General features: G+C 50.6%; 1 protein-coding gene across 3 annotated transcripts in view; it reads left to right on the top strand.

Annotated features, from left to right (window-relative positions):
- Positions 1–27,683, top strand: part of GFRA1 (GDNF family receptor alpha 1) — a 199,627-nt gene that overhangs the window by 126,806 nt on the left and 45,138 nt on the right. For all 3 annotated transcript variants that reach the window (XM_036027366.1, XM_028513019.2, XM_028513020.2), the window contains one exon: positions 7,015–7,351. In XM_036027366.1, the coding sequence (XP_035883259.1) occupies positions 7,015–7,351 (337 nt within the window). The remainder of the gene's footprint in view (positions 1–7,014; positions 7,352–27,683) is intronic.

Below are 27,683 nucleotides of genomic sequence, written 5' to 3'. Positions count from 1 at the left end.
TTTTTGTGGGCCCGTGTTCTCCTTTCTGTTGAATAAATACCTAGAAGAGGAATTGCTGGGTCAAGGGTAGGCGTATGTTTAGTTTTATAAAAAAAAGCCACCCACCATTTTCCCAAAGTGATTGGACCATTTTTCACTCCCATCAACGCTGTGAGATTCTGGGAGCTCCACACTCTTGAGAAGGTTTGGTTGCCACACTTTTATTTTAGCCACTTGGTGAGTGTATGGTGTATCTCATTGTGGTTCATTTGCCTTTTCCTGGTAACTAATGATGTTAACACTCTGCACATGCTTATTGGCTCTCCATATGTCTTCTTCTGTGAAGTGTCTGTTCAAATATTTGACCCATTTTTCAACTTGTCAATTTTTTTTATTACCAAGTTTTAGGCATTCCTAGTGTAATTTAGATATGGGGTTCTTTGCCAGATATATGTTTTGCGAATATTTTCTCCTGGTCTGTGATTCGTCTATTTTCTTAGTTTCTTTTCTGTCTTTTGATGAGCAGAAGTTTTCAATTAGATAAAATCCAACTTACCAATTTTTTTCCTTTAAAGTTTGCTGCTGCCCTGGCTGGTGCAGCTCAGTAGACTGAGCATGGACTGCGAACCAAAGGTTGCCAGTTTGATTCCTAGTCAGAGCACATGCCTGGGTTGCAGGCCAGGTCTCCAGTGGAGGCCACGTGAGAGGCAACCACACATTGATGTTTCTTTCTCTTTCTTTCTCCCTCCCTTCCCGTCTCTCTAAAAATAAATAAATAAAATCTTTTTTAAAAAAGTTGGCTGCTTTCTGTGGTCCTCTGGAAGAGCGAATTTTTGTTCGTCTGTTTCCAAGATTATCTTACGTTTCCTTCTAAAAACTTTATGATTCCAGCTTTTATGTTCATCTGTGATCCATCTTGTATTAATTTTTACGTGTGGTGTGAAGTAGAGGTTGAGGATTTTTATTTTACACTGATTTTCAATCTTTCTAGTACCACCGGTTGATAAGACTTTTCCTTGTGCACCGGATTTCTTTGGTGATTTTGCAAAAATTCAATGATGGCAGAGGCGTGGGTGCATTCGCCTGAGCTCTGTTTTCCGGCCCATTGCTGAGTCAGTCTGTGCCCGGGCCACGCCACACCTGCCTGGTAACTGTAGCTTCATGGTAGATCGTGAAGGCAGCGCGAAGGCCTCTACCTTTGTTGTTCTTTTACAAATTGCTTTGGCTATACCATGTACTTTGTAGTTCTATAGGTTTTAGAATCTGCTTTCCAATTTCCAAGCGCATTATGATTTGGGAATAATCGACATCTTAACAACATGGAGTCCTCGGATCTATGAACATGGTAATAGTTCTCATTTATTAGCTCCAATTTTCTCGGCAATGTATGCTAGTTTTCAGTGTAGAGGGGTCTTACATGTTTTTAGTTCAGATCATCCCGAAGTGCCTTTTCTTTTTGTTTATTTTTGGTGCTATTGTAAATGGGATTTCATTTTTAATTTTTTCCTAATATTTTTGTAGATAGCATAAAAAATCCAGTTGATTTTTATATATGAACTTTGTATCCTTTGATTTGAGTAATTCACTTATTAGTTCTAATAGTTGTTTTGTACATTCTTTAGAATTGTTCAGGTCACCTGCAAGTAGAGATGTCTTCCCTTCCAGTCTCCATACCTTTTACTTCTTTCCATTCCTTTATTGCAATGGCTAGGACCCCCAGAACTATGACTGTAAGTGGTAAGAAAGGGCATCTTTCCTTTGTCCTGATTTTAAGGGGATACAGTCAGTAGCTCAGTGTTAAATATCATATTAGATGTAGGTCTTCCATAAATAACCTTCATCAGATTGAGAAGGTTCTGTTCTCCTCTTAGTCTGCTCAGCATTTTTAATACGGAATGAGAATTGAGATTTGTTGGATGGCTTTTTCTTATTATTATACTAATCATATGGTTTTCTTTCTGTCTGTTAATATGGTGAAGTCAGTTGATTTTTAAATATTAAACCAACCTTGCATTTTGGGATAAACCTCAGACAATCATGATGTATTGTCCTTTTCACATATTTGTAAATGCTACATAATAAAGTTTTTTGAATCTCTTCGTAAGGAATATTAGGCTGTGATTTTTTTCTTTTGCATGTGTCAGGTTCTGCTAGCTAGGTGGTACTGGTCTCATACACTGAGTTGGAAAGGGTCATGAGAATGTTTTCTTGTGAATGAGGATCAAGAGCACACAGGAAGCCCAGCGCTGTCCTGTGAGCTGCAAACCAGTTCGTAGTTTTGTGCCTCTCTGAATGTGCCAGGTTGTGGACGCTGATATTTGTCGCAGGCTTCGACATACTGGTGAGGAGATGGCACTTTGGCAGCGTTGGGTATCGGAGAAAACAGAACCAGCTGTGAGGCTGAGTCACGTCAATTGCTAAGTGGGGTAACCTTTGAGCAACTGGTTTGGATATAAAATCGTTCATCCTAGTCTCACTTTGTACGAAGCGTTTTTCTTTGAAATACTGCTTTTCTTTCTTGCTACCATTACAAAGAACATAATTAATTAGTAGTTTTTGCAGTTTTAACAGCTTCCGAAAGGAAGTTCTTGTTACTGTAACAGCAAGTATATACTAGGCCAGTTTTTTATTGAGATGTAATTGACATACAGCACTGCGTAGGTTTTAGCTGTGCAGCATAATGAGTTGACTTCAATATATTGTGAAATGATTACAAGTTTAGTTAACATCTGTCACCTCAGAGAAATGAAGGAGGAGGAGGAGGAAGGAGGAGGAGGAGGAGTGTTTTTCCTTGTGATGACAACTATTAGGATTTACTGTCTTAACAACTTTTAAATATACCGTGGGAAAGTGTTAACTATAGTCATCATATTATAGATTACATTCCCATGATTTATTTACCTTATAACAAGAAATTTGTACCTTCTGCCTACCTGTATCTAATTCCCCCACCCTCTTCTCCAGCCTCTGCCAGCCACAAATATGATTTTTTCATTTGAGTTTTACTTCTTTTGGTTATTTTTTTAGATTCCACATATAAGTGAGATCATATAGTATTTGTCTTTTTTGATTTGTTTCACTTAACATAATGCCCCCGAGGTCCATCCATGTTGTTGCAAATGGCAGGATTTCCTTCTTTTTTTTTGTGGCCAAGTAATAGTCCATTGTGTATACATATTTTCATCTCTTTATTCATTCATTTTGACAGACTCCTGAGTTGCTTCCATTATCCTGGCTATTATAAAGAACACCCCAGTGAACACAGGGGATGCTTATATATTTTTGAGTTAGTGTTTTCATTTTCTTCAGGTAAATACCCAGAGTGGAATGGCTAACTCATAAGGCAGTTCTTTTTCTAGTCTTTGAGGAGCCCCCATGCTGTTTTCCACAGTGGCTGCACCAATCTGCAATCGCACAAACAGTGCGTGAGGGTTCCCTTTTCTCCACGTCCTCAGCGATGCTCACTGTTTGTTGATATACTAATAGAAGCCATTTTTACAGGTGTGAGGTGGTATCTCACTGTGGTCTGGATTTATAGTTCCCTAATGATTAGTGGTATTGAACATCTTTCCATGTACCTGTTGGCTATTTGAATATCTTCCTTTAGAAAAGTGTTTATTTAAACCCTTTGCCCATTTTTAAACAGGGTTATTTGTTTTTATGCTGTTGAGTTATATGAGTTCTTTATGTATTTTAGATATTAACCACATGTGAAATACATAACATGCAAATATTTTCTCCCATCCCATCAGCTGCCTTTTCATTTTGTGATGGTTTCCTTTTTTGTGCAGCTTTCTCAGTGTCGTCCTGTTCACTTTAATTTTATTCTGTTGCTTGCATCATATCCAAAAAATTGTTGTCAAGACCTTGTAACGAACTTATTTTTTTCCAGGCCAATTTCTTAAAACTTGTGTATTATGTGGACTACATTCAGAGCAAATTAAATTTCCTGGCCTTATTTGTTGACTTTTATTCCTTTTGTTATCATTTTATTTGAAACCGATAAACTGCAACATTTTTAAGTTTATTGCTTTGCTCTTATTCTCTGCTTTTATGCGACTATAAAAGCAAGGCACACAGATTAAGTGGGAACAGAAGTTTGAAAATAATGCAATGCGAGTTAATCGCATTGGTTTAATATAAAGGGTGATATGGTTCTGCGGAAGCTAACGTGGTGCTGACGCTCGGAAGGCAGCGGCCTGTCTCCGAGGGGGTTCTGTGCGGTTTGGCAGGTCTGTCGTACTGGCCACCACGTGATGACGACAATTCTCCTGCCACTTTGCTCCCTTTGAATTCACATGAGCCATTGTTTGTTCGTGTATCACTAGCTGCATCCTTTGAGTGTTAATTCTACTTCTATGCCTCTATTCTTTTCTTTTTAGCCAGACGTTACAGAGTACCATTTAATACCAACACAGGTGTTAAGGCACGCAGCAAATTGTGCACCCATATCCACCCTGACAGGCCAAATCTAGATGATTTAGAGATTGGGTCATATTAACGTATTTTAGATGATCATCAAAAAAGCGTAATTTAGAAATCTCCACGTGAACCGTAGACCTACAAGAATATAAACTTCTGTTGCCGTGGGCCCAGTAGAACCGCATTAGAAGTCTCAAAGGAAGAAAAGGCGAGAAGCGTCACCAAGGCCTGGAGGGCTCCGTGATCTGGCCAGGGCTCGAGGTGAGGAGTAGTTCCCTCCTGGAGCCCTAAGGAGCCTGAGTGTGAGAACAGGGGCCAGAGAGAAGCCGGACCGGGAAGGCGGTGACGGAGAAAATGCACCAGGTGCACTTGTTAGAGCAGCGGGGACAGGGGCGCAGCTGCTGGCTCCATGCGCTGCTCCCCTCCGAAGGGCCGAGCGTCTAGTTTATTGCCTTCCCCAGTAACTGGTCGGATTCAGATGCCACGGGCGGAAACGTGAACCTGGAGCAGAGTGAAATACTGCTTGTGGTGCCAGGGTGCGATTTGGTTCTCAGATTTTTGCGTTTGGGGTTTTCTTACAGCAAGGCGCACTGTCGGTATGACGGGGAGAGGAATGCGGGACTTGGCTGTGTGTGTTCTTCACTGACTCACTTATTTTAAAGTTTCTTTCATTGTGGTAAGAGTGTGCAACATGGGATTTGCCCTCTTCACAGATTTTTAAGTGTCCAATGTAGTGTTGTTAAGTGTGGGCGCGATGTTGTACAGCAGGTCCCTACAACGCACTCATCGTGCCTGACGGAGGCTTTGTACCCCTTAAAGGATAACTCCCCATTTCCCCCTCGCCCCCCTCTCCAGCCTCCGACAACTACCTTTCCGTTCCCCGCATCTGCGAGTTTGAGGGTTTTAGATGCCTCATGTAAGTGAAATCATCCTGTGTTTGTCCTTCTGCGATGGGCCTATGTCACTTAGCGTAATGTCCTCAAGGTTCATCAGGGTTGTCACATGTGGCAGGACTGCCTTCTTTTTTAAGGCTGCATAACATTCCACGTGCCCTTCAGGCTCGCACTGAATGCAGTGCCTCGTCTTAGTCCCACCCAGCCCACCTGGGCGCTTTCTCCTCTGTTGTCGGTTCTCTTACAATTACCTTCATGGTCTGCATTGCCTGGGATCACAGAGAGAATGAAAGAAGGTTCCAGAATCCAAGGAAGAGCTGAGGTCTGAGCAGGAACTCTCTGGGGGTCACATTCCACAATTGTGTGGTGTTTGCTGCCCCCCTGCTGTTTCCAGAGGGTCGCTATTATAACTTACTATCAATTTTCCATGGACCGCCTTATATTTGGGCTCTGGGGGTGTTTGCATCACTTCCTCACTCTGTGGAAACACCTGTGTCGTGGTGACTGAGGTTATTTTCTCTTGTCTAATTGCCTTTTCACTTTACCCACTGGGCTTGGCGCTGCCAGCCCGCCCAGCCATTCCTGCGGGCCCTGCTGCCACGAGGCTCTCTCTATAGGCCGCCAGCGGACAGCCCTTGTGTCTCTGACAGCAGGGGGCTTGGGCAGAAGGCAGCACATGTTTTTCTTTGGGAAAAAAAAAACATTTATTTATCTATTTTAGAGAGGGGGAGGGGAGGAAGAAAGGGGGGGGAGAAATATTGATGAACAGGAGAGACATCGATCAGTTGCTTCTCGTACACACCCCAACCAGGCACCAAACCCGCATCCTAGTCGTGTGCTCTGACCGGGAATCAAACCCGGGAACTTTCACTTCATGGATGACGCCCAACCAACTGAGCCGCACTGGTCAGGGCAGTGGAATGGGTTTTGTGAGATTCCCAAGGCCTGTGGTTCGTAAGCCCATTGAAATTCTACCCAAAATACTAGCCAGACTTTGCTAATCTGCAGCCTCAATACTTATGGATCCCGTATTTTATAGATGGTAAGTTCAGTGGTAATGGAGATTTGTACATTTTTATGTAACTTATTCTGCTTTTCTTCCAATGGCCTGTGAGCTAGAACTTTTAAATACCGCTTCGCTGTAGTTGCCTCTTTCTGTTTAGAGAAGCTGGCATAATATTTTGTCTTCTGGGCTCCAATAACCATGCAATTACTGTGTAATCATATAGTAATTAGCATACACTATATGCATTTATTACATAATTATATTCCTGGAGGATTGCATGGCAATTACAGTTACATTCAGCATATCGATTTATATACTGTATAATGAACAAGTATATAATTTGTCGCTTTTTCTTGTACCCTAATTTCAGTTTACCAACCAGGAGTTGGAAACTTCTCCTCCCCTTGCTTTGTTTCTACGTAGCTGGGCAGGTGCCGGAGCTCCTTGGGCCTCTCTCAGTACCTCCTAATTACACGTCTAAGAGAGTGCCAGGGGTTTGTGCTCTGCTGTGGGCTCCCAGCGTTGGCACTCAATATTTCCTCCTTGTCTCGGACTCATTAAGTTATTAGCTTAAAAAAGAAACCAACCTCAGAGTTGATCAGAGCTCCCAGTACTGCCAGGTAAACGCGAGGTCGTGACCCAAACACAGGAGCCTGTGAGCAAACCCCGGGCACCCAGCACGGTGATCACGCCCGCCTCTCTGTCCCTTTGCAGTGGAGCACATCCCCAAGGGCAACAACTGCCTGGACGCCGCCAAGGCCTGCAACCTCGACGACACCTGCAAGAAGTACAGGTCTGCCTACATCACCCCGTGCACCACCAGCGTGTCCAACGAAGTGTGCAACCGGCGCAAGTGCCACAAGGCCCTGAGGCAGTTCTTCGACAAGGTCCCGGCCAAGCACAGCTACGGGATGCTCTTCTGCTCCTGCAGGGACGTGGCCTGCACCGAGCGGCGGCGGCAGACCATCGTGCCCGTGTGCTCCTACGAGGAGAGGGAGAAGCCCAACTGCCTGAACCTGCAGGACTCCTGCAAGACAAACTACATCTGCAGGTAAGCGCCGGTGGCCGGGCGATGATGCATGAGGAAGCAGGGAGAACCTTTGTGGCTGCGTCTGTGGCCAAGCTCCCATTTTGTATCTGCTGGGGGAGAGGTAGGAGGGGAGGACAGTCTCTGGGAGGGACTGGCCAGAAACTGGCGTCCGAATCTGACACAGCGTTCTTCAGAAGCTGGGCAGGCTCTTGGGCTGGGGCAGGCTCCCATCTTTGACCGGGGCAGGCTTTGAGAGATGCTGGAGTGAGGTGAATACCTCTGCTCTTGGTAAGCAGGCAGAGGCACCTGAGGCCAGGTGAGCTCGAAGGCACATGCGCACTCCGCGTGCCCTGAGATGCTTCCGGGAGGCACAAGGGGTTAAGTCAGGGAGGGGTGGGCTCTTGGCCATCAAGGTCAGAACACTGGAGGAGGCCAGACAGAGGGATGGGGCTGTGTCCGAGCCCTGAAGAGAACTGCCAGGATCCCCGGGTCTGTTCTGGGCCACTGATTCCTCAACGTGATTAGGAGGAGTGGCCACCTTGCCGCTTGGCCACACTTCCAGATCCCAGCCTCCATCAGGCCCCCTGCTAAGCCTGGGCCCTGATGCTGAAAACAGTTGCTTCCTTTGCCCTTGGGACCACTTTTTTTAATGTTTGAAGGAGTCCATGAATGCATTCCCCTACCCATTCACTCTCCCTCTCTCTCTCTCTCTCTCCTCTCTCTCAAGCAGTATAGAAGTAGGTAGAGGGGAGAAGGTCCCCCTTCATGCAGCTCTCGCCCCCGACTGTCACAATCAGTGATTTGATGTGTGTCCTTCCAGGGTGTAGGGCTGACTTCAGTTGCTGATTGGAGCAAGTAGATTTTGATAAGCAGAGACTAAGTCTTTGTGGCCTCGGGCGACGCCGGTGCCGCAGATGCCAAGGCTGGATCCGGGGCTGGGGGTTCGGAGGAGGCTTCATGGTGACGACACCTGCGCTGTGTCCCCTGGGTAGAGCCAGGAGCCTCAGATGCCGTCTCTGACAAAACCCCGGGCACCCGCAGGTGCTCTCAGTGCACAAGCAGAGGAGGGTGTGTTAGCATAGGTGCCCCATTGCTGAAAAGCAGGAAAAATAGTCTGATATTTCGAAGATGCTGGTGAGCTGAGTTTCTGGTCAATTTAAGCCTTACTCTGGTAGATGGAGATCCCTGTCTTTCTTTAAGCTAGCTCTAAGAGCATCCGAAGAAGGATAAATGTAGAACCCTCTCCTGCCAAGGACTTTCTGAGAGTATGTCCTTCCACTGTACTTTTCAGTTGGAAGCAGGTGACCCGCCCTATGAGGGAGAGCTCAGGTGACCCAGCGGGTGTTGGGAGGCATCGGGTGTCTTCCTCACTCCCACACCCCCGACCCATCGAGACCCTCTTAGCTGCGGGCTCCGTGTCTCTGCTAGAAGGGTCCTGAGGAAGAGGCGGGGCTCTCGACAGCTCTGACCTGGGGCAGCCACTCAGCCGAGGAGTCCCAGAACCCCCTGCAGGAGATGGAGATGTGGGGAGCAGGACACAGAGGAAAATGTGCGGGAGCTTTGCTCAGGATGTAGGATGTTGGGGAGCGGAGACTCTGCAGACCCCCTGTTCTGAAGACCCGTGGATCTGAAACCCAAGTTCTGGGCCCCTTCAGTCTTTGAACAGAAGGATCCCTCCTCTAGCGGTAGGCCTGGGTTTCCAGGGTCTTCCTCGTCTTGAAGCCAGACAACTGCACCTGCTCCCTGTCACTGCAGCAGTAGGGTCCCCTGTTCACGCGCAGGTCCAAGCCAGGGAGCAGCAGCCCAGGGAGCAGTGGGCGCGCCTTTCGCTCACAGGGTAATGGTGGGAACGTGGGGGAGGGCATGGGGATGGACGCTTCTCTTTTCACGAGAGTCCTCTTGCACGAGAGGTCGGGAGGAGGTCCCTGACTTCCCCTGCACAGGCTGAAACACCTGGCCTGCTCTTCCCAAGAGAGAATCCTTAGAGGGTTGGCGTGAAGGAGTCGAATCAGATTGCTTTCCTGCTCAGCCGCCGTAAGAAATAGCAGGGAGTTTGGGAACTTGGGGAGCTCTGCGGAGGTGGCAGGAGGAACCTGTAGCTAACAGGATGATCTGAGCACTGTTTCGGGGCTCAGACTGGTCTGGAAGAGAGGGTGCAGGAGCTGTGTGGAGACAGCCTCGGTAGCATAGTGTGGCTTCAGCTGAAACACAAGCCAGGGGCAGCCCTTGCCTAATAACTGACAATGCCTGGTTGTGCCCAGGCCAGGAAGTGCCAGGGGCTGCCACACAGAGGCCGGGGTGAAGACCAGCTGGACTGGAAGGTCAGCTAGAGGTCGTCTCTGTGCTGCCGCCTCCTTTCCGGCTCTAGGTGGAACTTGGGAGCTGTTTGGGAGTCCAGACCCTAGACCGCCTAGGGACCCTGCCGAGTGAAATTTGTCTCCGTATGATTGATGGGTTTTATAGCCTATCTTGAGTCGTCCCTGGGAGGGTGAATCAGTGACTTCCCCTGGCGTTACCTGTCGTTATTTAGCCCATAATTTCTTCCCAGAGCCTGGACTTACTACTCACGACTATCCCATCCCTGTGGGTTGCGGTCCATGTAATTTAAGCTGCTAGTGTAGTCTAGCAGTGCTTTCTTTGATCCGATTTCATTTGTCTTGTTTTTAATTTTATGCCTTTTAGTCCACACCCCCCTCAGGCCATCTCGGTGAGGCCCTTGCTGGGGCCCAAAGCAACAGCAGCTACTAGCTGGACGGGGGCACCTGTGGGGTTCCACCTTGCAGGTGCTCAGATCCAGCCCCAGCCTGAGGGAGGGGGTGGGGCTGACAGGATGACTTCAGGCCTCCTTTGAATATATCCAGAGCCGAGAAGACGGGGCAAGAGGGAAAACCGCTTCCTAAAAACCCTATTCTTTGAAAGCTCCCACTTTCAAACGCTCCATTTCCGTCTCCACATCGGTGACTATCAGAGAGCCGTTCCAGCTCATTAAAACTTCCCCGCGCTCCTCGGAGCTTGCCCACTCTGCGCTCGCAGGCCTGCCTCCCCCCCCCCCCCCCCCCCCCCCCCACGAGGCCACGGGGCCGCTGTGCAGGCGAAACCTCTCCCTCCCCTGCCTGCTGCCACCTTCAAATGGAGGCGATGCGACTCGAGCTTTTGCTTTTCCGTTTGACTTTGTTTTTCCTTCTTCCACTCCCTTTAGCGAAGCTGACAGGTTCCTTTCCTCTTGGGGTGGCTGGGGAGAGGCAAGTGCTTGCCGGTTTGGGCCTCGGAGCTTGTCTAGAGAAAAGCACGGGCGGAGGCGTTATTAGAAGGGTGTGATGAGATGCAGCAGTCCCCCCTTCTCCCCCCGGAGCACAGTGTCTCCCTTGCCAGCTGCTTTCTGGTTGCTTTCTCGGTACCTCAAAGATGTCAGGACTGGGTTCGGCCATAAAGGAAGCATAAACCTTTATTCCTGATACATGTTGTTAGATATAATTTAAACGTGTGCGCCTTACTTCCTTTTCCCCGCACTCTGGTACCCAAAGTAAGCTCAGCACTTGAGCGTTGCCTGCGGGTGCAGCAAATATGTTCATATTCTTTTATTTTTCTAATTAATCACTAAGATGCCTCAGCTATTTTTTTTACCAAGGTGTCTAGCGTCTTCCTCGTGAGCATAGATAGCCCTTCCTGGTTTCTCCTAAGCATTTCAGTGTTCCGTTCCCAAACGCATCAGTGGTGCTTCCAGCGCCGAGCAAAGAGGGAGCCTGAGGCTGCCGACCAGTCGACCTGCCCGTGGTGCTAGCCGCTGCCACACTACGTCGCTGTTGGAAGCGACCTGGAGGATGCTTGGGGGTTCAGTGGCTGAACCCTTCTTGGCCATTCTGCATTTGCAACAGAGGTGCTGCATCCTTGGGCCGCAGAGTAACAGCTCTTAGTCCATGCTCAGTTCTAGCCACCAATTCCCAAAACAGGACGATTTGGGGGCGGGGTGCTGAGTGGTTGCAGCCAGAATCAGCCCTCCACCCTGGACTCATTGCATGCCCCGGCTCTGCCTTTCCGGCCAGTGCGTCCAGGTGGAATTGCGTCCTGCATCTCCTGCCTTCCCTCCCTCCTGCCTTCCTGCCTGCCTGCCTTCTTGCCTTCACTTAACAGGAGATCTACCCTCTTAGCAGATTTTTAAGTGCACACTCCAGGACAGTGTTGTATAGCAGATCTCTGGAACTTGAATGACTGAAACTTTATACCTATTGATCAAACACTCCCTGCTTCCCCCTCCCTTCAGCCACTGGCACCCACCGTTCTGTGCTTTTGCTGCCATGAACTTGACCATGTTAGATACCGCGTACAAGCAGAGTCATGCAGTAGCTGTCCTCTGCAGCGGGCTTATTGCACTTAGCATAAAGTTGTAAGTTCATCCATGTCGTTGTGTACAAAAGATTTCCTCCTTTTTTTTTTTAAGGCTACAACACGACTTGGCCAAGGATATCTCATTTTGTCTAGAAAGATTCTGATAATGCTAAGCCTCAAAAGGGAAGGGATCAGGGCCTGGGTGCCCTCTGTCCCCAAGGCTTTCCTGGTCCTGCTGGAGACACACTGTCTTTCTGGTACCCAGCCTCTGTGTCCCCATAGTTTCCAGGCATGGTGGCTTTGGTCAAGTCACCATGTATATGGTTCTGCCCCAGGGACTGAGGGTCCTGTGATGATATTCTGGACATGTTTTTGTTTTTTGTTTGTTTCTGTTTTTTGCACACCCAAAGAAGTATCCTTTGGTGTAGCTCCAAAAGAACAGCATGTGTCATCTTTAGAATTCTGCCCCAGCCAGCACCACATTCCCCACGCTGACGCTGACCTTTTAAACTTCGAGGAAATGTGTTGTTGCTAATTTGTCAACCGGGACAGTTGGGGAAACGTGTCACAAAACCACGCGGCGCATTTCTGCTCCAGTCACTTACGTGGCGTGACAGTGTCAGGGCAGCTTTAAAAGCTGTTTTATTTGCCTGGGATCACACCCCTCTCACACAGTAAACTGCAGGCCTTAGAGATCAAGGTCATCCTCTGCTGCCTGGCTAAATTCCTGAGCCGAAACCTGGATTCTACACCACTGTATCCAGGCTTGTCTCGACAGGCAATGAGCGCAGGAGAGAGTGTCTCAGAGGATAATTAATGCCTTAAAACTAGATGGGTAGATTAATTTGGCACTTAATTTCATTTTACACTGATTCATTCACAAGTGGAAATCAGCAATTAGACAATGCAAACTTTTGAACCATGGAGAGAAAGTTTCGGGAATATGAGAAAATACAAGTAAAACATTTTCCAGTTCGTTTGAGCAATTTTCATTTCAAACGATTACACGAGTATCTTTAGCAAAATGTGTTCGGAGTGCCAAATGGCTCGTTTTTTTAATGCGTTCCACCTGTGTGAGCCGCCTGCCACCGGGCCTCCGAGAGGGGGGCCTCCGGGGCTCCTGCCGGGGCTCCCGCGTGCGTGCAGAGGGCCAATGGAGGTCCCCAGAGAAGAACAGGGGTAACCTCTGCCCTCTGCTGCCACCCCTTTTTCCTTGGCCCCAGCGGCAGGGGGAGCCTGCTACTTCTTGTTGGCTCCTCCAGGCCTCCGTGGTTGAGATGAGACAGGTGGCCATTTGACACCAACACTGAAGCAGTGCAGGATGCTGCTCGCCATCTCCCGGGCGGAGCTGTGAGCCCGGGCGGGAGCCTGCTGCAGCCTGCCCTGCCTCGTGGCCCCCTGTCTTCCCTTATCTCTTCTTTGGCCGAGGCGAGTGCAAAACCATTCGTCCGTTCCTGCCAGAGCCTGTCGCTTACAGAAGGAACGCTTGTCTAGATTTGCTCCAAATTTCCCTCCCTCCTGCCGGCCCCTTCCCTGCGCCTGCCAAGCTCAGAGCCTCTGTCTCATTTCCTGTGCTCCTTTCCCCAGCCCACGTCCTCACCAACGTCGCTTTTGCCACGCTTGGCCCTGAGACAGAAGGACTCGGGCTCCTCTTCTTGACGCTGGGGCGTTGTGTGGTTATTAGATCCACGCGAACAGATGGAGTCCTGGCACCAGGACTCTGTCGCTGTCTTGCAGTGTGAACATGGACGGGGAAGGAACGGTTCGAGGAAGCCCAGAGCGCCCCATGTTTCTTTGGGGGAGGAAGTGCCATAGTGGAGGGTCTTGGGAGATAGACGCAAATCCCGGCCTCAGCAAGAGAGGAGCTCGGAAAGCCACGTAGGAGGAAGCTGCTCAGTTTGGGGGGGATGCATTGATGGGGTGGGGGGTGGGGTGTGGGAGCTCGGAGACTGGCCTGGAGTCCGAGGGAGAAAAATCCGTGCACCATGAAGGCAAGAGGTGGGGGCCCTCCCGTGTCAGAAGTGTTAGGTTGCATCCATCAAAGCTCTGTAAGGGGAGAGAGACCTGATGGGCCTCGGAGGGCCCCCAGAGGAGAGGTGGGGTGAGGCCAGGAGGCCACGAGGCCACACCATTGCCCTGGACATTGCACAGGGTGCACTGGACTGGTGAGAGGTGACCAGGAGGACAGGACGAAAGTTCGGAAGCCTGAGAGCACCTTGGAGGGAAGCACTTGATGATTGAACGCTGGTCTAGATGGAGGGTAACGTGGGCCTCTGCAGCCTGGCGACTCTGCAGCTGACAGTGTTAGGAGCCATCGTGGGGAACGGAGGAAAGAGGGACGGGCTTGTCTCTTGCACTGGAGGCAGGGAAAGAGGCTGGTGAACTGTTCTGGCCATGCTCACTTCAAAGGATGTGTTCCCCAGGACTCTTGGTCCATGGTAGAACCCTCACTTCAGCTCGCTAGAGCTAAAGGGGGGATGGTGTTACCTCGTGAGACTGGGGAGGGAGGGTGGTGAGGCGCAGCCAGGACTGAGGGCTCAGTGCACTGTAGCTACACTCTCACCTCTCTGCCCCCCTCGGCTTGTCTGCTTCCTTCTCCGGCACTGTTTCTTGGGGAGTCCTGCCACCAGCAGCTCCATGTACATGTCCTATCACCTCCTGATTCATAAGAGACAGAGACTTCTCGCCCACTGAAACCTGCTAGAAAAATCCCACTTAAGAACTTCGAACGGCCTTGCTTGGATCATACACCCATCCTTGGACCAGCCCCTGAGGCCAAAGGCGAGGTATAACACGGCTCAGTGGAAGCCAGTGTCGGCGGTCTGCTACTGGAGGCCGGGAAGGAGTACCGGGTGCGGAAAAGCAAGGCCGGGTGCTCGGTGCATAAGGATGTCCACGTGGAGAGGGAAGGCTCGTACAGCCAGGCACCTGGGGGTGAAGGCACGGTCCTTCCAGTGGCCCCAGATCCTGAGATGAGCTGCCTCCTGCCCTTGCCTGTCTGGCCCCTTCTCCAGCTGTGCTGCCCCTGCTCCCCCTGCCTCTGCCACATCGGTCCCTTTACTGGTTCTCCCTGTGCCTCCAGGTCCTTGCTCTACCTGTCCTCTGTGCCAGGACCAACCACGCTTTCCCCAGATGCTCTCAGGCAAACACCCTCACCCCCGAGTCTCCTAAACCTTCTCCTGCTGAGGCTCACGCCGGTCACCCTATTTAGTGCTGTAAACCCTACACACTCCCAGTGCACCTGTCCGGCTCTCAGGTTTTTCCAAAGCACTTAAATCACCTGCGAACACACTGTAATTTACATACTTGTTTTGATTATTTTGCTTCTTTTCTTCCTTGTGCTGTAAGTTTCCAACACAAGGTTCTCTATCTGTGATATGTCCCAAGTGCCTAAAATTGTGCCTGGACAATATCCTTTACTTACTAAATATTTGCTGGATGAGTAAATGAATGAATACAATTCAAACATGAATGGATCACTGAAGGGGTTGGGATATAGGAGTAGATTTTAGAATCATCAGTGCAGAAGTTGTTGAAGATGTCTATTAGGATTTATTCCCCAGGGAAAGTGAGTGAGAAGAGAGATAAGCCAAGGGCTGAGCCTTTGGGGACACCAGGTTTATGGTGAAAGCATCTGAAGAGGCCTTGGAGAGGTAGGAAGTCAGAGAGGTGGAGGACCAAGCAAAGACCTCAACAATGCAGACAGGGGACAGAATCTTAGGGTTAAGGTGGCAGACATCGTTGTCAGTCACTCACAGGGCAGGCAGAGGAGAAGAACTCTGAGGGACACCAGATTTAGCACACGGAAAATCTATCCATTCATCCATCCACCCATCTCTCCCTCCTTCCCTCCATCCATCCCTCCATTCATCACCGATCTATTCATCCACCCACCCATCCATCCATCCATCCATCTGTCCATCTGTCCATCCACCCACCCATCCATCCATCTCTATATCCCTCTGTCTAGCCCTCCATTCATCACCCATCCATCCATCCATCAACCGGCCTGCAGCTATTATGCCAGGAATAAAGACCCAGCTCCTCACCTGCAGCGCCGAGAGGAAGGCAAGCACACACACAGTCATGACGGCATCGTGACAGTGTGTGGTCCGGAAGGTACAAAGTGCTTTGGGAGGACAACCAGCGCAGCCTGGCGGGTTGCAAGGCTTCCGGGAGAAGCTGCCTTCTGAGCTGGGCTGGAAGGAGGAGCGACATGGGAGAGAGCAGCCGTGGCAGTCCCGAGACAGCGGCCTGGGACTGTGGGTGGGGGGAACGCATGGGAGGTCAAACAGCAGCCCCTGTGCTGGGTTTCGCCGATGAGCAGCACTGGGCCACGCGGCTCACAAATGTCGTCTTTGCTCGGCCCCACTGCCCTGCACAGGGCTGACCGGTGGAGTGAGGAGCCCAGCAGCGCCCAGCTCCCATGGGGAGGATTTGGGGATCAACCTGTCCCAGCTAACTCCGAAACCTGGTTTCTGTCACTGTTTCCAAATGATTGTCTTTTGTGATGAGAATACAAGGTTCTGCCGCGGCTCAGCCTTCTTGCCTGTAGCTGCCAGCAGGCAGACCGACGACCCTGGCCAGCCTGGGGACCCAGATGCTCCCGATGGCTCAGGAGCTAAGACACATCAGCAGCTGTGAGACAGTTTTCACGCGCGTCAGAACATCATGTCCGTCAGCCTCTTAGCACCGTTTAACAGGACAAACTACTCAGGTAGTACATGCTCATTAAGTTCTTACTTTCTCTAATTTCCTTTTGAGTACTCATTGCTCATTGTAGAGTGGTTTCTCAGTGACAGCCTCGTGAGAGCAGGAGTCGTTTCTACCAAGAGGAAAAACATCCTCCTGGACCACACTTGTTAGAAAATTATTATTGTGAATGCAGTCCCATTTGTGGAGTATCGTCTGCTTGACCCCAAGGGTCGCAGATGTGTAAGCTACGCGCCTGCTTCCCAGGAGCCCCCGTTACCTGGTTGGACTCTAGGAGTCGGACTCTCAGCTTCTGGCCAAACCGTGATTGGAATTCAGAGTCCTCGGCGCTCAGCCTCCCCAAGGTGGCAGGTATCAAGGACCTGGCTGTGTATCTCACAGGAGATGAATTCCTTGCTATCCCCAAGTGACAGCCAGCCCTAAATAATCCATGGTTATGTCACCAAATTGGGGTCACGCAGGCGTCTGCCTCTGTACCTTCTCCTCGCCCTGTGGTCAGTTCTCAATCACAGGAAAGCCTCTGCTGTGTGGATTGAGTCTTGACTGCAGCGCCGGGAAAAGGTGCAGTGGGGGAGAGCCCTGGAATCATGCCAGAAGTGCTGGAGTGGGGGCGGGTCGGGGGCTCACAGGGGCTCTCTGGGGCCTTAGACTCAGACCACCTTGGGTGAAACTGCAGGCAGCTGAGTGGGACCCTGACTGATCCCCCCCTCCTGCCCCCCCATCGCTTCATGCAGCTTGTTGCTCTTCGAGGGGAACCCTTGTGCTTTGCTCAGCAGCCACTTCCCGTACTTGGACCCGTGAAGTTCACAGGCAGGGAAGACCAGCTTTCCCTTCCAGCCCAGACCTAAACATAGATTCTACGATCTATCTCTCTTTTTTCATTCCAAGGAAAGGGGGATGCTTCCATTTCATACAGCTCAAATGTGTTTTATCCACGAAACAAGCAGTGGGGTATAAGAATGGGGAAAAGGGAGACCTCAGTATTCCCAAGAGGTTGCCTCTCCTTATCCAGACAACAGCCCGTGGAGTTCAAGGGCATCCCACGCTGGCCAGTACCCATAGCGTGTGACCCAGAATTGGCTCACTGATGTGTGGGAAAATCGGCCCCCTCCGTTGCTGGGCGGTGTTGTGGATAATCAATGCCCAGGTCTCACAGCCAAGCCGGGACTTCTGTTCTGCCCAAGGAGACGCCAGACCCCCACCCAGGCATTACCCCAAGTTAGTTCGCTATCCTGCAGTCACGTTGGCATTTCCATTTCCGTGGGCATTTCCAACTCAGTGAATGGGAAATTGCTCTGTAATTTTCAAAAGCAAGCAATTATGCAGAAAATGTGGCCTCCAAGAAAAACAAGAGTTTTTCTGTTGGGAGTTGGGATTTTTTTTCCCCTCCCCAGTCGCTGTCAGTGTGTTCGTGAGTGAGGCGGACCTGGGCTGCCTCCTGGTTCGGCCAGCTCTAGGACGTGGGCGGCGTGAGGCCTCAGCCTCACAGCTTTAAATGGAGGTAACGACTCCACCTTCCCAGGGCAGCTCAGGGGATTAAATGAGGTCCTTGTTTACAGGCATCAGCGCCGGGCCTGCCACCCAACGCACAAAACACTCAGCCTATCTCCCTTTCGCCCTCACCCTTTCCACGTTTTTTTCTCATAGAGGACAAAGAAAGTTTAAGATTCCGAATGTAACAGTCCCCTCCGTGGCAGAAAGAGACCTTCAGTGTAGGGCTCGTGGGTGGAAGGGGCAGGTTCTTACTGCTTCACACTTGCGCGCACCCACGGCTTTCAGCAGCAAGTGGAAATGTCAGCCCGCTCAGTGGGGCCGCGTTGCTAAGCTGTACACATCGGCATCTTTGGAGTTTTGTTCCATTCGGGAAAGCTGGGGGGCGGAGGCGGGGGCTGACGAAGTCCAGAGGTGTCTGGAGTGTGTGTCATCGCGAGAACGTTCCTGTCCAGGACAGACAGCTGTTGACGCACACAGAGACGCGCAGGCAGGCGTGAGCGGAGCTGGCCACGAGACTGCTGGGCCCCGAGTCCTAGCTTGCCCATTGTGTAAACTGAATAGGCCACGTGGGGGTGGGGGTGGGCACCGGCAGCCCGTGCTGTGTCAGTGGCCCAGGGCGATGGTGAATAGAGGGCTCTTAGAGGTGCTCGTGTGTCTGAGTCAGTGACGGGGGGCTGCCCAGCAAAGGGCAGTCACTGACTCAGTGCCCGAATCGGCCCCTTCCTCTCTCCTGGGTCGGCCTGTGTGTGAATCATCCGATCGCCCCATTGGGAAGCAAGCTGCAACCGGGGGACAGAGTGGCCTGTTGTACAGGACGCGGGAGCCCGGAGCCTGCGGAGCCAGGGCCGTCATGGCAGGCACGTGTGGGTGACAGTGACAGTGACAGTGGTGAGGAGGATGACGAGGAGAGCGGCATTTATTTGACGTTCACTGTGTGCCAGGCACGGTGCTGAGCACTTCACAGCAGCCCCGGCCGTGGGGCTGTCACCATCCTCCCCGTTTCCCCGGTGATGACGGGGCGCGATCCTGAGCAGCGTCTGTAGGAGCCCCAGTGCTGCCGCTGGCACCAAAACACAGGGGGGCCGTCAGGTGCAGGGCCCCGGGTCTGCTTCCGGGGCAAAGTGTGCAGATCTTGCTGACCACCCACTCGGTTTTCCGAAGACACTCTGGGTCTGTGGGATTGCATACGGGGGGTGATTTTATTTTCACGTTTATGTATGCATTTTATTTTTGAATCTGCTGTCAAATTTTTTTCAAGTATGATTTACATTCAGTATTATTTTGTATCAGTTTCAGGTGTACAGCATAGTGGTTAGAGAATCAGATACTTTATAAAGTGTTTCTCTTGCTCTCCCCAGCACCCACCTGGCGCCGTGCAGTTATCACAGTATTACTGACTATACTCCTTATGCTGTGCTTTGCGGCCCGTGACTAGTTTGTAACTAACAGTCGGTACTTCCTAATCCCTTCGTCTTTTCACCCAGCCCCTAACCCCTGCCCCCCTGGCAACTGGCACTCTGTTCTCTGTAACTATTCATTTTAAAACAAAACATTTAAATGAGAGACCTTTGAACCTTGTCCAGATAGGGCTTAAGTGCCCTTCCCCAGATATATTTCACTTTGCGTTAAAATAGAAGTTTTCACATTTTTTTGTTTTCAGGGCTCCTTTATACTCTTAAAGATGACTGATGGTCCCCAAAGGGCTTTATTTATCTGTGGGGAGAAAAATCTGTCAATACCATACAGGAATCAAAGCTGAAGAAATGTTTACGATACATATCTATTACTGTATTTAAAAATAATGCCAGAAGCCCACTACACGTTACTATTAATACCAGAATGCATTCTCACTAAAAACCATTATATCTTTCCAAAACAAAAATACTAGGGAGACGCTGGTGCTGTTGTACACTTTCACAATCCAGTGTCCGCCCAGAAGAGGCCTGGCGTCTCACATCTGCTTCGGTGTTCAGTGCGTTGCCGTGTTTCGTGTCGTATGGCCACTGGAAAAACTCCACGGTGCTCTCGTGAGAGAAGGAACATGAGAAAGGCCAATGAGAGCTCAGCATGGAGTTAGGGAGTTGGTGTTGACCTCACGGACCCTATGAGGCTGTTTGAGATTGCCAGGGTGGTGCCGGGACCTCACTTTGAGAATGGCGGCACTAGAGGGACCAGAATAATCTTGGGCTAGAAAACACGTGTGTGCACAAATGTTCCTTGAACTAGACAGTCTGGGGGGTGGGGGGTGGCTGCCCGTGCCCACCCCATCCAGCTCCCGCAGGTCAGTGTAGCAAGGCTGTGGGACGTCGTGGGAGCCTGATGCTGGAGCCCTTCCAGGTGGAAGTGGGTGTCGGGGACTCCAGAACTGAGCTTCCCGACACCTGTCAGTGTGCAGCTGCATGGCTGCCGGTGTCCCTGGCCCACCTTGGTTTCTGGCTCCAAGTGACACCTTCTGGATAGAGAGCCCTTCCTTATGTTTTCTGGCATGGCAGAGGATTTTAGCATGAGATTCAGCTCAGTCAGGCAGAACTCTGGGAGGATGAGTTAACACCCCTTGTGTCCAGAAAGCCTCTGGTGCTTTTCTCTCAGGTGGGGCCTTGGGGAGAGTGTCCCAGGTGGTAAGCCTCTGCTCCTTGGAGCTCGGGATCAGGTGGTGGATCTTGACGTGAGCCATCTCGGGTATGGCCAGCCCCTCTCTGCTCTTCCTGCTCCGTGACCATTAGGTAAGAGCTAAAGGATCATAATGACATCCGGCCAGGGATAACCCTTAGAATCAGAAATGCCAGAAAGCTGCAAGTTCAAGGTCCCTGTGAGTGCCCAGAGTTGGAATTCCTGTTGGAGAGGTACCTGGCTCCATCTAACAGCTTTGAACTTCTTTGGATGGGGCTCTGGGGAGAGAAAATGTCACCTCTCCAAGAATGTTCACTCCAGCAAAGGACCTTGATGCTGTTCTGCCAGAAAACTTTTCTGTCAAAGTAGACAAAAGCCAATAGAGACGCCTCTTCCACATTGTAGGTTCAGAAATTCAGGTGGAAATGTTTTAAGTTACAAACGAGGCTTAGGGTTTGGGAAGTTGGCTTTCTGCTTTGCGCCCTGGCTGGTGGTGGGTTCATTCACTGGCTCAGCAGGGCGAGAGCGCCAGGTTCTTTGCAGGGTCCAGAAGGTCATAGATGAGCATGTCGTCGGCAGAATGCATGTGCACGGGGAGGAGGGGCGGGGTCAGGGACTTCTCCTTGGTGCCCTCGCTCGAGAGCATCAGTTTCTGATTCGTGGGGTCCAGGGGGGGCTTGATTAATTCAGACTCCATGGCATCGCCAGTGATGGTGACGATGCTGGTCTGGGGCCTGAACTTGGAGACCCACTGCCTTAGGGAATGTCCACCAGGTGACCTAGGCTGATGGGAGTCATCTCAGAGGGATACGCAGAGCTGAGGACAAGAGGAGGTAGCAGCTAAATGGGCCCTGCAGGGCGGCATTGAGACTCAGGAGGGGACCACAGCTGAGGCAGCCTGATGGTGGCCGGCGTACCCACACACATTATATTTTTATATTTTGAAACAGCAAGCACAGGCAAACAAACAAAAAGTGCCTGGTAATTTTGTCATCACACTCTACTCGGCCTCGTCAAGATCACTTGTACCTACTTACATCGATTTTGGCTTCTCAAGCACTCAATTCACGTCAAAGTGGCAGCAAAAGTCCCAGCACTAATCCTCCTCGCGGTGCTCTTGGTGGTTAAGTGCGAGCTTGAGAACCTGCGACTCGAACTCTTACCAGCTCTAGGACTTCGGCTGAACGTTGCCCTCTTCACACTGCTAGGCCTGCCCTGTGGGAAGAGGCTGAACTGGCCGGTCAGGGGATGGGGCGTGAAATGCCACCGGCCTGTGAAGCTCAGGGCCAGGCACGGGCTGTAAGTACACGTAGTCGTGGATGGGACAGTGTCTGGAACAGTTAGATGCGGTGGCTGCCGTGTCTCCTCGTCTGGGCTGAACCTGTGACACCAAGACGTGCGTGATGGGTGTGGATCTGCAGGTGACTGCAGCCGTGGTGTAGCATATGCAGATTCATCCGTCCGTTCACTCCTTCAACAAATACCGAGTGAACACCTTTGTGCCGGGTGTACTCCTGAGTGCCTCCTTCTCCTGACGCAGCGAGACTTTGCACAAAGCACAGATGTAAAATAGAAAGTGATGGAGAGGGTGGGCAGGAGGGCTGAAGCGGCGCCCTCCTTGGGGCTCAGAGCCGGGGGAGGGGCGTCAGCGGGAGGGCTCAGAGCAGACCTCTGAGGTCCCTGTGAATGGGTCAAACTAACGTGCAAAGAAACCTATGTGATATGTAATTTGTCCAGATTTGTTTTTATTTGGGGAAGGAAGTTAGGAAATGTCCCCAAAACAGTTTCCGCGTCAGGTCAGAGTCGTCCAAAGACCAACCTATTGGGAAACCAAGGGATGTGGGGTGGGGGGAGAAAAGCTCCCTCCATTTTTTAGAGAAAATAATCTTAAAAATACTTAAATGGCTACTTTTACTTGCTGCAGTTAAGAATTAAACTTGGTGCCCTGGCTGGTGTGGCTCAGTGGGTTGAGCGCTAGCCTGTGAACTAAAGGGTTGCTGGTTCGATTCCTAGTTAGGGCACAGGCCTGGGCTGTGGGCCAGGTCCCCAGTGGGGGCCACATGAAAGGCCACTGGGGATGTTTCTCTCCCTCATTCTCTCCCTCCCTTCCCCTCTGTCTACAAATAAATAAATAAAATCTTTAAAAAGATTTATTTAAAAAAGAATTAAACTTGATTTTATCATAGCTGTAACATCTGAAATAAACTGATGAGATGTTCTGGTAACAAAATTAAACGCACCTTAAGTTCGTCTGTTTGGGTGGAGTGGCTGGGGGGACAGTTTATTATTAACATGGGTTACGTGGACCATGGAAATCCGCTCCATTGCCCTGGAGAAAAAAGGGAGGCCCGCAGTTTTTTTTTTTAGTGGCGAAGAACGTTAGGACAGAATGTAGAAAAGCTAGGCAGGGGGTGAGGGTGCTGTTGCCAAGAGGATGTGAGATGTGAGAATGGATCACCAAGAAGGGGTGCGGGTTTTCTGAAGAGGGGAGGGTCACCCTCTGATGGCGATGGACGACGTGATGTATTCTTTGGACAAACAACAGCACGATCCCCTGTCTCCCGAGCAAAAGGAAGGCAGGCATTAGGGGATAGCTGTTTGCTGAGCTCCAGGTCCCTGCCAACCTTAGAACAACTCGCCTGGTAGGAAAGCGACCTCGTGTGTATTTACCAGTGAGCGTAATTCCCCTCAGGCCACCTGTGACCCTAGGAAAGATGAATAGGAGATACTGTTTTCACATGTTTCTGCTTAAAGCCTGTTTGTGCAAGTGTAGGCCGTTGGCCATTCAGACACCCATTCGCCTCCCCTTTGCCCACGCCCTCCCCGGACACACGGAATTGCGGCTCCTTTCATGTTTGGAAGGTCAATCAGCATTCCGATGAGTTTGCAGCTTGGGGCACGGGTGCCGCAGAGACATTTAATGCTTGTTGTCCTGTGCAGGCGGGGGCAAGGGGAGGAGTTTTTGAAATGATTATTATTGAAGTCAAGAGAGTCAGTGCGATTGTAATTTTTCATCTTCTGGAACCCCCAGAGAAGCAAAGTGTGACTGACGTGGGCCCGGCAGCATTGGGGATAATTTCTAGAATTTTCCTGCGTTTCCCTAAAATAATTAGACTTTATTTTTCTCTGTCGTGACCATCCTGATGCGAACACTTCCTTGTTAGGGCGCAGACAGTGCCTCCATCAGGTTGCACAGGCCAGCAGAGGGCCCTGAGTGGGGACCGCAGGTGGTGAGTGACCCACCTGTCCCACTGCCTCAGCCTGCTTCCGTGGCTGTGACTCGCTGGCCTGTAAAACACACTCCTCTGCTTGAAGGTGTGGAGAACTCACGGGAGAAATCTCTCCTCCTCTTCCTGGTGCGAAGGAGCCTGATATTAATCCTGACTTTGTCGAGCGTACACAGGCCCTCATACGCCCCGAGATTAGCAGGTGGATGCTAAGGGAAGTATCAGCGTGGTCATCTCTACCCTAGGGCCTCGTGGAGGACTCAAGGCCAGGGTGGACCGACCTCCTGGGCTGGTCCAGAGCACAGAAGAAGCCACCAGCAATGATGAGTCTTATCCTCATCTGGGACGCGGGAACAGTCATAAACAGGTGCTAGGTGCCGGCCACACCTAATCCTCCAGGGCCATTTTGAAGGCCTTATTGACACCCCACTGGAGTACATTAAATTTCAGACAAGTTAAGGTCTTCGTCTAAAGTGTCACGGTAGTTGAATTGAAATTTAAGCCCTGGTCCATCTTCAAATTCTATATTAAGAACCTCTACTGCAGACTGCTTTTTAGGAGTGATGAAGTCCCTTGTTGCTGATTTAATGAACTAGCACAAGCATATTGGCTTTAAACAATATGGGTTTATTTTCTCCCAGTTCTGGAGGTCAGAAGGCCTACACAGACCTCACTGGGCTGAAATAAATGGGTCCATAGGGCTAAATCTTCCAGAGGCTCTAGGGGTAAAATGAGTCCATCTCTATGCTTTCCCCTCTCTCCTCATTTCTTGGCTCATGGTCTCTCCCTCCATCTTCAAAGTCAGCAAAGGCCAGGCCCCGGCTGGGTGGCTCAGTTGGTTGGAGCGTCGTCCCAAGCACCAACACGTTGTGGGTTCCATCCCTACTTGGGGCCCATTTTGGAGGCAACCAATCGACGTTTCTCTCTCACTTCTCTCTCTCCACGTCCTACTTCCTCTTTCTCTAAAATCAGTAAACATGTCCTCAGTGAGGAGTTTTAAAAAAACCAGCCAATCTAGCCTTTCTTACATGCCATCACCCTGAGTTCCTCATTGGCCTTCCTCTTCCACTTTCAGGACCCCTGTGATTACCTGGAGAATCCAGGGTAATCTCCCCACCTCAGGGTCCACAACCTTAATCATATCTGCCAAAACCTTTGTATCGAAACATTTCCTACGTTCCAGGGATTAGAGTGGAAACAGATATCTTGTAATAGATAGAATAAGGGCACTTAAAAATGTCTTCTGAGCATCTTAGTGTTGCTTCTGAGCATCTAACTTGATTTTAATATTGGTATATCGTGAATTGTGGAACTAGTCATTTCTTCCCTCTTCCCAGATGTGGCGAGAATGCCCAGAACCATATCAAATGCATAGCTTTCATGTAGCCAGGGGCATGTGCCCATTTTGTACCAGCTGTTTCCTACCTCTCTCTTATCTTCCTGTGGCCACCAATTTCCTCACTGATGTTTTTACATTTATTCTGTTGCATTAAAGCTATATCAGCATGCATCTCAAAATTCTTTCTGAAGCAAGAGAGGGCATAAATAATTAAATGGAGCCACGGTGGGTGACCTTTGCAGCCCAGGGCTCCCGAGCAGGTGACTTGAGCTTCTTAGGCTCCAGGATGAATGGGAGGCAGCTTGTGAAGCTCACCCCTGCAGGTGGAGGTGCCTGCAGAACTCTGCATGAAATAAATCCACAGCATGTTGGTCTGCAGATTTAAGCTCCGAGTCTGCTGGTGAAAGATTGGTCGAACGTCTAGATTTCTTTTTCTCCTTGCGGCGCAAAGTCACACCACTGATTTCCAAAGTTTCCCTGCAGAAACAGAAAAGACTTATTGGGTGAGATTTACTCTTAAGGGTTAGAGCGTATTTGTCATCTGCCGTTATCCCACAAGAAAAGCTATTGGATAATTTCAGCATCCAGGAAACCGCCAGTGCCTTTTCTCCCTCCATTCCATAAAAACGAGTCCTGCCAAGGCTGGGTTTTCTGCCCTAATGGACATGCTGTAGCATGGATAGTACAAAACAACTTGATTGACTTGGCAGCACCTCGTAGGGCTGTTTGCAATGTTCGGTGCTTCGATTATGACTTCCAGTCTGCTAACTGGGACAGCAGGGTGTGCATTGGAAAAATCAGTGGGGGGGTGTGGAGGGGGTCCTGGCCCAAGGGCAGCTCTGGGGCATCCGAGCAGAGGCTGCTGAGAGCCTTTTCTAGGTTGCAATGGATTCCCTGGCCATCCGCTGTAACTTGCTTTTCAAATGTGCCACGTAGAGATTAGCTGTCAAGCCCCGTTGGCCTCTCTGCCGATGTTGATGGATGGCTGTCAGCGTTTATAGGTGAGGTGGCTTCGTGAGGGGGTGCTGAGATTGATCCGATGCTGCCCCAGACTTCCCTCAGGGGGGCTGCTGCAGTTCGATGTGATCAGAAAGGCTGAGGAAGCCCCACACACCTGCCCTGCAGCCTGCCAGCACTGAGCCCTCACCCTGGAGAGACCCCAAGCAGGACGCGAGGACGAAAATGATGCCTGGCTCTACGCAGGTCCTCTGCACTACTTCCTCTGTGGATGACGCTTTCTCACAGCCCCGTGGGTCAACCTCAGAGGGCATTGGCCACAGCCTCCGGTGACCCAGAAGCTGCCAAGGAGCCAGACTAGCAACTGTGATTGGGGCTCCTTGTTTTGCTAAATGGGCCATAGCTTCTCGAGCATCAAAATAGAGCCAAGCAGGGATTTGGGAGAATAGGCATTGACCTCTCCTTGGCTGCAGAGCCCTTCCTTGTCCCAGGAAACAGGTCTCGAAGGCTCCTCAGACCTCAGAGTGCTCCATCCCAACAGCACGGGCCGTGGTCTGGCTGAGTCCCTGAGGGGCACATTCACTGGCCGAGGCTTCCACCACCCCACCAGGAGTGGAGCCCAGGGGAAGGGGCTGAGGAACACCAGCTCTACGGAGCTCTGGGCATCTGTGCCTGGGGCGTGTGAACCTGGCCCAGGGCCTCTGCTCCAGAGTGATGTGCAGACAGACTCCCAGACTGGGGAGGCCCCGGGCTTTCGGAAGGGCCTTTACTCCGAGGAGCCAGCAGCGTGGGCAGCCCGAAGCGGAGAACGGCTAGGCCAGAAACTGCCCCCTGCGAAGTGTATTTACTGTTGGCTCTGACTTGCCACAGGATGCCTTCCAGATGTGCTCTCCTGCAGGCTGCCGGGGAAGAAGGGCTGGGGTAATTGACTAAAAACAGAAAGAGAAACATCTGCTTTGTGTCACCGTGGCAGAGAATCACCACAACTGGGCTCTTGGCTCTGTCGTCCCAGCTCTCCTATCAGCGGCATGTTTTTCAAATTATTTTTATTCTGCATAAGAGATTAGCGGCATTAACCAACTTAGTGATATTTAGCCATTTTAAACATATGCATTTCCCCCCCTCTGCCCCGAGTCCCCGAGGGGAAAAAGCAAAGCAGAATTTCCTTAAAAATGCTTTTATGTTATGAGCTCATTGGACTGAGATGTTTTAAGTCACACCACAGGCCCCTGGCTTGGGACGTCTCAGATTCGTTGTGGTTGAAGTTGCCGACGTCAGCCTCACACAGATGCAGCCTGTGCGGAGCATGCGATAGAAGAGCCACCAGAAGACAGACAAGGTGTATGCTTCTCGGTGTTTAGGGTGCGTTTTTGTTGCAAGGGCTTAACATTAGAAGAGATCAGGGATGGGGGAGAGGACATCGAAGGGACGGGAAGTTGAAGTTCACCGGGCCGTGTGTAGTCTCGGGTCTGGGTGAATGCTTTATGTAACTGTCAGTTTGTTCTCACGGCAGCCAATGTAAAGGGACTGTCGAGGGCGTTGACCCCATTTTCCAGGTGAAGAAACTGAGAGTCGGGGAAGCGAAGTAACTCCCTTGAGAGTTGGGGAAGTGAAGTAACTCCCTGGGGTGAAGAGCCTAAGAGGTGGGGCTGGTGTGAGAAACGGCATGCATCACTCTTAGGCCCGC

This window comes from Phyllostomus discolor, chromosome 5, assembly GCF_004126475.2.
Source record: "Phyllostomus discolor isolate MPI-MPIP mPhyDis1 chromosome 5, mPhyDis1.pri.v3, whole genome shotgun sequence".
Lineage (NCBI taxonomy): Eukaryota > Metazoa > Chordata > Mammalia > Chiroptera > Phyllostomidae > Phyllostomus > Phyllostomus discolor.
Note: the sequence above shows the minus strand (reverse complement) of the source record. Positions and strands in the feature narration are given on the sequence as shown.